We start from the raw sequence: 12367 nt of genomic DNA, 5'->3' as shown, positions 1-12367 counted from the left end.
TGGGCAGGGAGGCTGGGGCCGTTGACCGACCCTCACTAGACGGGGCTCCTCGGCACGAAGCCCACGCTCTCTGCGTGGCTGGCGGGCGAGGGTCTGGGGACCGGGAGAAAGCCGGGCCCCTCGTGTCCGGCTCGGATGCGCCCTAGAGTTTTCCAGTTGGCAGCCACTGGGATCACGCAGCGGGCGAGAGGGACCAGGGAATCCGGCCTCCAGGTTCCCTCCACATGCAAGCTTCAGAGGGGGGAGGCCCGGATGGATGCTACGGCCGGGGCCAAGGCGTCCCACAGAATCAAACCGCTCATGCCATCAGTCCTCCGTTGCTCTTCATGCGGAAGGTGGGGGGACGGGAGGGAGGTCGAGACTTTTCCCCAGAGCAAGGACCCCTCCCTCTTACCCCTTTCCCCCCCACCCAACACACCCCGCCCCACAGGCAGGCAGGGGTCTGGAAAGGCCAAATCATGCTCGGACCCCCGAAACAAGGAAATGCTGTCTAAGGGAAGTAAGGGGGGGCAGATGCAAAAGGGGGGGGAAAGGGTGGTGGTGGTGAACGTGGCATGCAAAGTTTGGGGTGCAACACGGGGCGGGGAAGAGAGCCAGACGGCCCCTGGACGCTGCCGTGGGGCTCTGCTCCTGGGCACCATCTCTCCGCCCTGACAGATGCATCATGCCGAGGAAGGACAGAGGAGAGGAGAGGGCAAAGGCTTGGGGGGGGGGCATGTGTGGGTGTGTGGTTGTTACCTGGCCAGATGATAGCTTCCAGCAAGGTGACCCTCCTCGCCAGGAGCTCCAGCTGAGCCTGCTGTTCTAGGAAGCTTTGTAAGCTAATGGCCTGGTGGGGACGGAGAAGAAGAGCAGAGCGGAGAGAGTCATTCACCCTCGGCGTGGGGAGGAGGGGGAGGGTTGGGGGGGAAAGGAGGGATGAATGTGGGGGCTGGAACACGGGGTGGGGGCTCAGGGGCAGGAGGGGAGTCTGTGGGGTGGAAGGGGAGGCGGGGGGGGCAAGGAAAGGATGAGGATCCAGAAACAGTCCCCTATCTATTCGGTGAAGTGCCACCTCCCAGAGGTGGTTGGGCTCCAACTCCCATCGTTCCCAGCCAGCAGAGGCTGTGGCCAGTGATAATGGGATTTGTAGTCCCAGCCACACAGGGAGGCCCCTTGGCTTGTGCCTTCCCCTTGGGCCTCTCTGGAAGAAAGCCGCCCCTCGGTTCACCAAAGGGTGGGGAGCAAGTAAAATGCAACCCGACCCCCAACGATGCTGGAGGACTACAAAGCCCAGTGACACGCCACCCCATGGGCTTCACGGGCTTAAACGGCTGGACAGGGTAGTCCAATGGCTTTCCCGAAAGAAGGAGGGTTTCTAAGGCTACTCTTCCGCCCTGTCCAGAGAAGACGGGGGGGGGAGGAGGCTGCCGTAAAGGGGTCCTCTGGTGATCAGATCCCCCCCTGTTTGCAGGGTTCGGGGGCATGCAGATCATTATCCAGAGGTGCCCCAGATGCCCCTGCTAAACACCGACAAGAGCAGCCACCCTCCACTGCCAGCTATCCTGCATCTGGCTGCATCCTGCCTCTGGGATGGCGAACGTTTGGACCCGCTGGAACTTGGGGGGTAAATCAGCAAAGACTCTCAGACATTTATTATGCCGACCCCAGAGGAAAAAAAACCCATTTGCACGATTTGTGCGTGATACCTACAAATACACCAAACAGATAAGCAGGCGCCTAAGCCTTCTGCGTCCTGGATCAGGGTGAAAAGGATGGTAATCTTAACATAGCTACACTGGAGAATCATGGCACCAGGAAATTATCACAGAAGCTGTTGCCCCGTCCAGGGGACTCTGCATCTCCAGAACCAAGCAGGCATATCCTGGTTTCCCTGCCAGGTGGAGCCCTCTAGTCTAGGCTGAAAAGGGGGAAGTGTTTCTGGGGGCTCCATGGCCAGCTGAGGTCAATAACATATATACAGATGCACACACATGCACTTTAAAAACCTTGGAAAGGGTTGCCATAAGTTGGAATCGACTTGATGGCATGTAATTGTTATAACCATCGGTACTTCAAAGGGTTCTAGCTTCCTGCATTGCATGCATTTTAAGATTCCTTCGTTTTCATTCCTTTGCTTTAGCATTTCTTTGCTGGGCACCCTCTCAATCTAGGAAGCCCTAAGCGTCCTGCAATAAAAGATACAACACTCCCAGTGCTTTTATCCTTTCCCCAATAGCTTCTGTTAAGGTCCACAGTTCCGTTCCGTACAGCAGAACTAAGAGTAAACAGCACAGGGCGATGCACATTCTCAAAGCCAATTTGAAGGTTTTGGCATATCTTAATCTCTTTTATTTTAAGGAAGGAGCTTCAGGCCACTCCTGTCTTGCCTGTGATTGTGTGACTAGGCTCCCATCGTTCCTTCAACGGGATCCCAATGTCCTTCTCACTGCACACTTACCTGGGAAGAAACTCATTTGGTGGGACCCGCTGTTGAATGACCCTGCCTAAGATTGCTCTCTTGCAGAGATTGGATTCTGTGTTAGAAATTACGCGAGCGGTTGCTTCTTCCTCCTGCACATTCAAAATGCAAAGAGGCCCAGCTTCTGCGCTGCTTCTCACCTCGCCCCCCCCAAGACCCCAACCCCCCAGTTTGCTCCACGGTCATGCCTGTGAGAATGCTTCAGCCACAGAATACACTTAGCAGTAGCTGCTAAAATTGCCCCTTTTCAGGCTTACATTTGGAATCGAGTGTCAAACCTTCAAGCGTTACTAAATTAGGGAATGGAATTGTTCATCTGGATTTTTTTTAACACACACACAAAACTTTCTACATGGTTAGAAAAAGATGATTGAATCAACATTTCCCATTGCCCAGGGGGAGTGGCTGCTTTGTGGTCAAAATGTCTAATGTTGGCATTTTTGGACAAAAAGTTCCTTCTCTTTTAAAAAAAAATCCTCCAGCCAGCAGAGACAGTGATTGTGAGAGATTGTAGAACAGTTTTTTTCTTTAAATTAACTTTTCTGAGTTCTGGGATTCTACCACATTTAAGGGTGGCTCTCCTAGCCTAGGGGCCTCAGCATGAGTCGGGTCATAGGCCTAGCTTCTGCCCTCTAACACCCCATAATATCTGCCGCCCGAGGCTCCTGCCTCACATCAACAGTAGGGCTCCTCTGACTTTTAATGGCAATTGGACGAGGCGTCCCTGGGGAGGTTCAAAGTGTGGCTTCCCTCTGCCCTCCCAGTCTACTTGCAAAGAGTTCCTGTTTCTACCTGCAGGAGAAACCTTCGGACAGAATTATGATGTTATTGGATATACTGGGCACGTTCCGATGTAAGTGGATGGATGCGGGCAATTCTCCGTTCACTGGGGTCACGAATCCACTCCGCTTTCTGCCTGAGAGTTACAGGAGCTCTCCAAGGTCCTGGACCTCTTTGGGGGCATGACGTTCAGCACCTTGGAGAGCTCCTGCAACGTTCAGACCGAAACCGGAAGTGGATTATTCCCCATCCCTTGGAGAATTAAGAGTCACCCACCTCCGTCATGAGGTTGCACAGCTGGGCTGCCCGACGATGACATCACAGCTGGCACATCCAAGTTTTTTTCCCTTTGCCACCCGCAAGCGAAGCCCAGAAAGGCAGAAGTCAGAATGGGTGCTCTGCTTGAGCTTCCAGGGGCTTTATGAACAGGGGAGAGGTGTGAAGCCCCAGGGAGAAAAACCACCCTACAGGCCTGCGGGGGGGGGGGGGGTTGTTGTTCTCAGCCTGTCCTGGTGCCCCCCCTCCACACCCACGTATAGAATCCCCCCCTCCTTTCACTGCAACCTCCTGACCTGGCGGGGGGGGCATCTGTCCTTCTCTCTGTCTCTACTCACCATGCAGCCCAATCATTGTTTCCAAGATTAAAACCCTCTCTGCTAAAATCTTCAAAGCCTCTCGGAGCTGGTGTAACCCCTCCCCCTGCGGACGAAAGAGACAGATACAGGCGTGAAGGGAGCGCACACGGGGTGGGCACGGGTGCAAGGGAAGGGGGGCGTCGGAGGAAGCAGGAGGGGGAGGGGCTGGCCCTTTCTCCAGTCCTACTCTTTGGCAGCCATCAAGACCAAACCCCTTGCCCCCCCACCCCCATGTGTGTAAAGAAGCACAAACTTTAAGACAAGATGGGAAGTGGGGGGGGAGATCAATCTTTGTCAGTGCATTAGGGACATTGTCGTGCATTCGCTGTTCTCTAGGGAGGTGGGGAGGCTCAGGCTTATGGGGGGCATTTAGCTGGTGCAGCTTAGGGTCCATCTGCATCAAGGGGAGAGAGAGAAGTTAGCAGAGGAGGCAGGAAGAGTGAGCCAGGCCAAGGTTCCATCCATGCTTTAACCACTGCTGATGGTCATCACCACCCTCGCTGGGTGTATCCACCCTCCCGTATTACAGCCATCTGATCCCACTTTAGCCACCATGGCTCCATCTTCGGGAGTCCTGGGGCTTCTAGTTTGGTGCGGCACTTAAAACTCCCCATCAGAGAGCTTCCACACACTGCCATGGTCGAGGTGGTGTGCTGGCTTTCCTCTGCTTACAACAGCCCGATGAATAATTGACATCCCAAAAGGTCTTGTCATTAACGGCAGAAGTTTTGCAAACTCAAAGCCCCGGCTTTCCTTTACGCAGAGCGGCTCCATCGCAGCCCCCACCCCACCCCACCCTGAATCGCAGCAGAGAACGTGGAGTGGGTCCTCCTGCCAGATTCCTTCAGAGGGACTCACGAAAGGGGAATCCAACTGGCTGAAATAACTCGTGTCGTACAGAGAGACCTTGAGTTGGCGTGGGACATTGAAAGGCAGGGGTTCCCAGCCTCAGTTTCCCAGACGTTCTTGGACTGCCACTCCCAGAAGCCTTCGCCACCAGCTGTGCTGGCCGGGGTCTCTGGGAGTTGCAGTCCTAGAACATCTGGGGACCCAAGGAGGGGGGGACACTGTTCTAAAAGACCTCTTTGGAAGGTCCCCAAAGAGGTTCTCCGCAGCTTCTTGCTTAAATGCTTCCCCTTAAAGAGTGCAGACTCTCTCCTTCCCCAGCGGCCGGTCCCACCCCTTTGTCTTGATTCTCTACACCCACCTGCTTCCCTCGGTCCCAGCCAGAGCGCACCTCAGCACAAGAGAGCATCCCGTACAACATCCGGATCTCAAACTGGGAGTTCCCCCCTGCCCCTTCTTGCCTGTCTCCTCTCCACGATGTCCCGGGAAAAGGAGGAAGGAGGGGAGCAAGACAGAGAGGACTGGGGCAGAGGAAGAGGACAGAAGAAAGCACCATCTCCAGTCTCTCCCCCCCCCCCCCAATTTGGGCAGCCCCCTTGCTCTCCCGTTAGCCCCTCACTTTTTCCTGGCAGAAAGGGGAAAAAAGGGGAATTGAATCTCTCAGAAACTTGGGGATTCATTTTTAAGAGAGCCCGCCAGCCCCCTTTTCAATGTCCCAGAATATACCTTTTCCAAATGTGAGAGTGGGGCTGCCGGACGCTTCCAATTTCTTTTTCTTTTATTTCCTTTGTTTCTTTGCCTTTTAAAAAGGGATTTTTGACCCTATGTGTGGCCTCCAAGGGTCCCAGGGACAGAAAATGGGGGCCGGCCCGGTGGGGAGCGCGCTATCCGGAGTGTGGGAGGGAAGCCCTACGGAAGCGCTTGCCCTTCCTTTGTACTTAATAGCAAGGTTTTCAATCCCCTGCCAAGCATGCTGGGCTGGTGGGGGATGATGGGAGTTGTAGTGCAACACACTGAAAGGCCCCTAGACGAAGTGAGGTTGTGCAGGTAGGCACTAATTACTTCTCAAATCAAGGTGTCTTTAGGGTGATGGTGTTGTCGTTGATTCAGGGGGTGGGCTAAATGCCCCAGTCGCCTTTTGACTGGTTAATCATTTATTCTTGAAGTTAACCAGGTTGCTGTTTGTTTTAAAGTTGTTTTTTTTTTTCCAATAAAGTGCTCAGGAAAAGCTACATAGAGCAAATCCCAGCTTTACAGGCAAACTGTAGGTCACCCTAACCTGTTCCCCTGAAAGAACGCTGGTGTAAAAATGAAATTAATTGAGGAAACCACTTTGACCAGCATAGACCTCAACCCTCTGCGTATTCTTTCTAAGGTATGCGCATTTCCACACGAATCAATAGGTCTTACTCCCAAATACATGCATACGCCATGGTAGCCTTTTCATTTGGCTTGTTTACTTGACTTATTTAGATGCAGTTTATCCCTCAAAATACCAGACAGGAAAGGCCAGGAAGAGTTTTAAGTCCCAAAGCCTCTTTTTTTTTTTTTCTGAGATTAAGAGGTCCGATTTTTTATTGTCTTCAGAGGAGACACAGAGGAGCACTTCTGGGTAAAAAAGGAGGTTCAAGAATTCAAAAGCACTTCCACGGGGTGTGTGACAGAAGCCAAGCAGACAAAAAAAGCCTTCACAACCCCTTTCAGTCCTCAGAATTGGGCCACATCATGGGGGTCAAGGGGACTACCCCTCTTTTCAATAAATTAAAAGGGGGGAACACACCTTGCATTTATTCATTAAATCACCCCAGCTTTGCCTTACAAAGCAAAGTCCCACAGCCATTTTTTAAAAGTTGCAAAATGTTTGAGAAGAGGAGAGTGAAGCAACTAAGAGACTAGGAAATAAGTAGTCTTCACTATCTCCAACCACCGCCCCCCGAAAATCTGAAGGTTTTTTTAAAATCATAGCTTCTCCCCCCCCCCCCAATCAAAATGAAAAATGTTATTTAGCAAGTACTGGCATCCTTAAAAAACTATATTCACCAGCCTTGCACTCACTTTTTCCCCCCTGGGCGATGGGAGACCCATGATTAACACTTCCTGCTTTAAGAGAGAGAGTTAGTTTCAGTGTCTGATCCCACAGATTGGATCAGGACCATAATCCAGGGGGAAGGAAAGGAGCATTTCTCTGACACGGATCTTACAATACATCTGTCTTCATTACCCTCCTTATACATTTGTCTTCCTCCTGTTGTTACATTTGCCCTACACAAATGCTCTGATATACAGTAGTCTAAATGGAAAATCTTTCCTTGCTGATCTGTCTTTTATGTCCACACTAAAGGAAACGGAAAACCTAAGAAATTTTTGGAGGGTGGCAGCGGCACTGTCTGTAAAAACATCCTTGGCAGTGGCAGAAGAGAAGAACATGACGCAGAAATGTTAGGTGCCCGCACACCAAAACGGAGATAGAACGAAAGAGTATTTTGGAGCATGCGCCAGGGAAAAGAAAAGGCAGGGGGAAGACAGGCAGGCGGGCAAACGGATGGATGGACAGGCTACCCACTTCTCTCCATGCTAGAGTTGAGGCTTATTCTGTGTCTGAGTCCCTGCAGGGAACTTCCAAGGGCATTCCTGGTAGCCCTCAGAGACATCCTGCTCCGTCTATGGTCCAGTCCTGTGACCATTTGACCAGACAGGAGCCTGACTCTGCTTGTTCATTCAGGCTTCCTTCCTTCCAACCCAGAGCACGAGGCACAAGCCCATCCGACCTTCCCAGGTGGGCTTGTGCCTCGGAGAACAAGAGGATGCAGAAGAACCCAACCATTAGCTCTGGTCGCATCGTAAGAGATGGTTGGAGGAAAGGAGAAACTCAACACGTCCTTCTTGTCCGTGAAGAGGGAACTGAGGGCTGTATGGCAGGGAGGCAGTTGCTAAATATCTGTGCCTAATTTTTGATGAGAAAGAGGTGGCTGCTGTCCTTACACACACACACACACACACACTTCACCCCACAGGTTCCCCCTCTGCCAACTGTATTGCTGCACCCTGAAGCCCCTTTAGTGGTGGTTGCATCCAAAGTACGGAGTGCATCTGATCCCAGCTGGGAAATGTTATCTGCTTGGACTACAACTCCCAGAATCCCCCAGCCAGCTCAAGGCATCTGAATTGCCTTGTCTGTTTTGAGAAGGTAGGTAAATCCGGTCTTGGTTTTTCTCACGGAAGGCCCCAAGTTTCATCCTTGGTCTCTCCATGCTGGTACGAAAGGCCCTTTGCTACAACTCTGGAAAGCGACTGCCAGCTACAGCAGATGAGATGAATGTAGACAAAGCCATGGTGGAAATTTGTATCCCATAGCTTCCTGAATCCCTACACGTCACTCTGGTGGAGCATTTAAATGCTTGACCTGACAGCATCTCTCCAAACTGTCCAGTCTCTCACCCCCAAGACCCTTTGAACTGGAGATGACAATGAGTCCCACGGGCCTCTAAATTCTGACCTCTATGGATTAATTTCATTGCAGATTTCAGAAAATTTAGCTGTTTTGGACTGTGGCCAGAATGGGGGATTATGGGTGTTGTGGTCCAAAAACAGCACTTTCCTCAACCTATTCTCTTTAGGAGAGTGTTCACTTTTCTTTTCTTTTTGGAGCATGCTCTGAGACTTGAAACTCTGCTCATAGGAGAGCAAAGTTGGAAAAGACTCCCAGGATCACCTACGTAGGCCAGCGATTGCCCAACCTGGGGTCTCCAGATGTTCTTGGACTAAAACTCCCAGAAGCCTTCACCATTAGCTGTGCTGGCCAGGATTTCTGGGAGTTGTAGTCCATGAACATCTGGAGACCCAAGGTTGGGAAGCTCACTGACCGATTCCCAAAGCAGGAAATCCAGACCTGAAACATCCAATGCAGAAGGCCGTCCATCCTCTGTCTAAAACCTTCTAATGAAAGAGGCAGGTGCATAAAAGTCACCGAGATATGAGTTTTTGCTCCCCGGCAAGAGATGTTAACTATCGCTGTTGCAAATATTGCCTGCCGTGGCACCACCATTAAGGCCCAGCACTTCTGGCGAGGAGGAGAAAAAGATAGTGACCCAGTAAGCTTCTCCAAACAGCAGGTCCATACTGGAAACGGGACAAGCCTAAGGTCACGCCCAAGAATTTGCTCTGGGCAAATCTTTGAGCCGGGAGGCATGGAGATGAATACGAGCCAACCTTCATGCCTATGGATTGAGCAGCTCTTAAAGGCAAAGCTACTGCCGTTGGTTAGAAGGTCGGCCACCCTAACTGGGATCGGACATGAGCGGCCAACCCTCTCCACCTGCTGGTGGAAGACAGCCCCACATTTTTGCAACCCACCTAATCTGGCTGGAAGGTGCTTTGCTTGCCTATTGTGTTTAGCAACAAGATCAGATAGGCGGGATAGAAATGAAATAAATAAATAAATAAATAAACTTAGCTTTTGTTTTTTAAAAAAATATAAATTAAAAAAACACACCCTATTTACAGTGGTGGAGAAAAAAAACATGCGTACAATAGCTGGTGAACCTCAGAAGTAAAAAAGGAGGAAGGAGAAGGGTCAGTACTTCACAGAACTCCTTGATCCTACAGTTTAAACGTCTTATGCAGCCCATTGTCCCTACAACCGGAGCACCTTGCGTGGGTCTTTGTCTTTCCTAGGCTTCGAGCATCTCCTATTATCTCCCTGGCCTTCCTTATGGCTTAACCAGCCTGCAAAGCTTTCTGCCTTCCCTTCAGCTCCAGCATCTGGCATCTCCCCTCCCTGGGACTTCAACACCTTTCAAGGCTCTTTGCCCTTCCTGTGGACGAAGGATGGCAAACAAGCACAGGCGGACCTCAGCTGGCAGGCCTGGAGGGTGGGAATCGTGCAGTCCACAGTCCCTTTCCAAATGACTCCCACCCATTCAAAAATGATAATTTCTGCTCTTCCAGAAGTGGGAATTCTCCTTTTTTAAAAATGCAAAAATCCCCCTGTGTCTTGTTATGTCCCAACCCATCACAAGGGGTTTTTCAAAATAAGGAGTGGACTTCCAACCTTTTTCATTTTGCTTTCGGGCCTCTCCCCACCCAGTTTTCCAGCATTTTCTGAGAAAAGCTTGCCACCCTTGGCCTGTAAGCTCCCACAAGATCCTTTACTGCCTTTGTCGTGACCGAGTAATACAGTTACCCCCTTTGGGACAACACTGAGAAATCTCGAGTTAACAGCAAAGGGAGGGGTCCCCCTCTTTCTCATTCCTTCTCATGGCAAACCCTCTGGCGCTAATCCGGTTCACATGCAAGCATGGGATGTGTCCTCTGGCATGGGGTACGACCTGGATGATCCTGCGTACTGGGCAGGCTTCTGTGTACACAGAGGTGATAGCCAGGGTTTGTGGGGGGGGCAGTAGGAGGAAAGAAGGAAGGGCGTTCGCTGCCCAGCACTTACCCAACTGCCTTTCTCTCCTCGTTCGCCTTTGGGGCCCGGCTCACCCTGAAACAGAAATAGAACGAGAGATGGCATGAGAAAAGGAAGGAAGGAACGGGCGGTGCCGTGTGTTGCAACGAGCAAGTGTGCAGCAGAGAAGCAAGGGAAGGCAAGCCCAAGGCGGTCCCAGCCAGGAAAGCAGACGCAGTAACCACCTGGGGTGCCAAAACTTAAGAAGAGAGTTGGGGGTTCCATTTCACCCCAGAAGGGTCTTGGGTGTTGCATGTCAACCGCTAAGAGCGTCAGATGGGGGCCAAAGCCAAAGACCCTTTGCCCCTTTGAGAGAGCTTGCAAGACCATGCCGAACCTCGCCGATCGGTCTGCAAAGAGGGGCTCCTTCGCCGTGCAAACTTTCCAAGGCTGCAAAGCAGAGCTCCTTTTCTGGGCAAAACCTTGCCAGGTTTTCGATATGGTTCTTACTCTCCAGTCGGAGACAGAGGCAGAAGAATCGGGGCCATGGATGGGGAAGTTCCACCGGCTAAAAGGAGCCAGAGCTGCTCTTTCGCCAGTCAGAGAGGCGTCTCCTTTTGCTGCCTCTATTTCTGGGGAAGGTCACAGAGGCATCCTAGTGGCTGATCAGCAACAGGATTCCCCTGGTGTTCTAGGAAGAACCAGGCAGGGCTCTTCCACACTCCTTTCGGTGCCCACGGGCACAGTTGCAGAGGAGAGGAAGCGAAGAAGTAACAGCAGAGAGAAAACAGCATCTTGCTTGACTGTTTCACCTGCTCTTGTGAAGAAACGCAGGAGACACAGCAAAAGCCCCTCTGGGGCAGCCGGAACCATTCTTTGACTAGGGGAGAGGTGGGACATGTAAACAACACCCCCCCAAAGCATAGCCAATGGTGAGGGACATGGGAGTTGTAGTCCTGCAACATGGGGCGGGTGGGTCTTCTTTAGCTCCAAGTTGGAAGAACTGAAAAGAGTTCCAGCTGCCTGGTTAGGTGCTACCTGAGTGGTGGTGGAGTGGGGTGTGTGTGGAAGGTATCCCATGAGAAATACACACACACACACACACACACACACACACACACACACACACACACACACACACACACACACACACACACACACACACACACACACACACACACACACACACACACACACACACACACACCCCAGAAGCTGTCCTCTGACAGGAAAGGACTAAACATGACATTTCCCCTCTCCCTCGAATTCCTCCTGCGTAGGGGATGTGGGTTAAAGAGGAGAAAGGGAGTTGCCAACCGGTGTCAAAATGTTTTGAACTTGCTTTGGCCGGATACATTCCCCCCCCCCAATCCGTACTTACACGCTCTCCATCCAACCCTCGGCGGCCAGTATACCCTTGTGGCCCCTGAAAGAGAGATTTAAAAAAACGAAGCATTAAACAAGAGGGCTCTGCCAGCCTGAACCGTCCCGAGCCTCTGCCACTCAGCACAGTCTACCAGGGCGAAGAGCCCACAATCAACGGCGGATCCTCTGGCGACAAGCCTAGGCACGAGGGAACGCCACAGCTTGATCCAGATGCGGAGGGAGGGATCTGCTGCCTTACCAGGAGGAAACCCCATCGCTTCAGCATGAGAAGACCCCGCAGCCCACCAGATCCTATTGAGTTACAATTCCCATGACAGGACCCACTGGCTGGGGCTGGTGGGGGTTGCTTTGGCACCAACACAAGAAGATGTTCCTCCTCTGTGCTGGGAATTCTGGGCGCCCATCAGTTGTTGCCCGCTGTAAAAGCAACGGGATCTGGCGCTGGGTTGTGTGGTGGGCAGGAGACTGTCCATCTAGCTACAGTGGTGGCCACGACTTTGTGAGTCGTTCCAGTGAAGGCACCAGAACTGCCTTCGAGCGAACCAGAGGAGGTCCTTCCAGATCCCCACACGTCCCCTCTGCCAGCCGGGTCAAGGGTTAGGCGGGGTGGGGATACTCACCCTCTCTCCTTTCTCCCCAGGGGCGCCGGCGGCTCCCTCAGGCCCTGGCAAGCCGGGCTTTCCCTGAAAGAAACCACAGTCTCGTTAACAGGAACCATCTCTTTCATTCTCTCCCCACGTAAAATTCTTCGCCTGCCTTTCTCTCTCCCGTGTGAACCATGGAGGAAAACTCCGAATCAGAACCGCTGGCCTCCATGCGGTGTGCTCCATTAAGCGGCCTTCTCTAGGGCGAACAGGAAGCGTTGCCTTA

At 52.1% G+C, this 12367-nt stretch overlaps 1 protein-coding gene across 5 annotated transcripts in view; it reads right to left on the bottom strand.

Annotated features, from left to right (window-relative positions):
• EMID1 (EMI domain containing 1) overlaps positions 1-12367 on the bottom strand; it is a 75932-nt gene that overhangs the window by 1507 nt on the left and 62058 nt on the right. For 2 of the 5 annotated variants that reach the window (XM_020800862.3, XM_072983737.2), the window contains exons 11-14: positions 12118-12180; positions 11493-11537; positions 10163-10207; positions 739-829 (exon numbers count right to left, since the gene is read on the bottom strand). In XM_020800862.3, the coding sequence (XP_020656521.3) occupies positions 739-829; positions 10163-10207; positions 11493-11537; positions 12118-12180 (244 nt within the window). Of the gene's footprint in view, positions 1-738; positions 830-3855; positions 3941-10162; positions 10208-11492; positions 11538-12117; positions 12181-12367 lie in introns of all 5 variants that reach the window. The other 3 variants (XR_012081995.2, XM_020800864.3, XM_020800866.3) reach the window with 3 other exon arrangements.

The sequence above is a fragment of the Pogona vitticeps genome, chromosome 14 (genome assembly GCF_051106095.1).
Source record: "Pogona vitticeps strain Pit_001003342236 chromosome 14, PviZW2.1, whole genome shotgun sequence".
NCBI classification, from domain to species: domain Eukaryota; kingdom Metazoa; phylum Chordata; class Lepidosauria; order Squamata; family Agamidae; genus Pogona; species Pogona vitticeps.
Note: the sequence above shows the minus strand (reverse complement) of the source record. Positions and strands in the feature narration are given on the sequence as shown.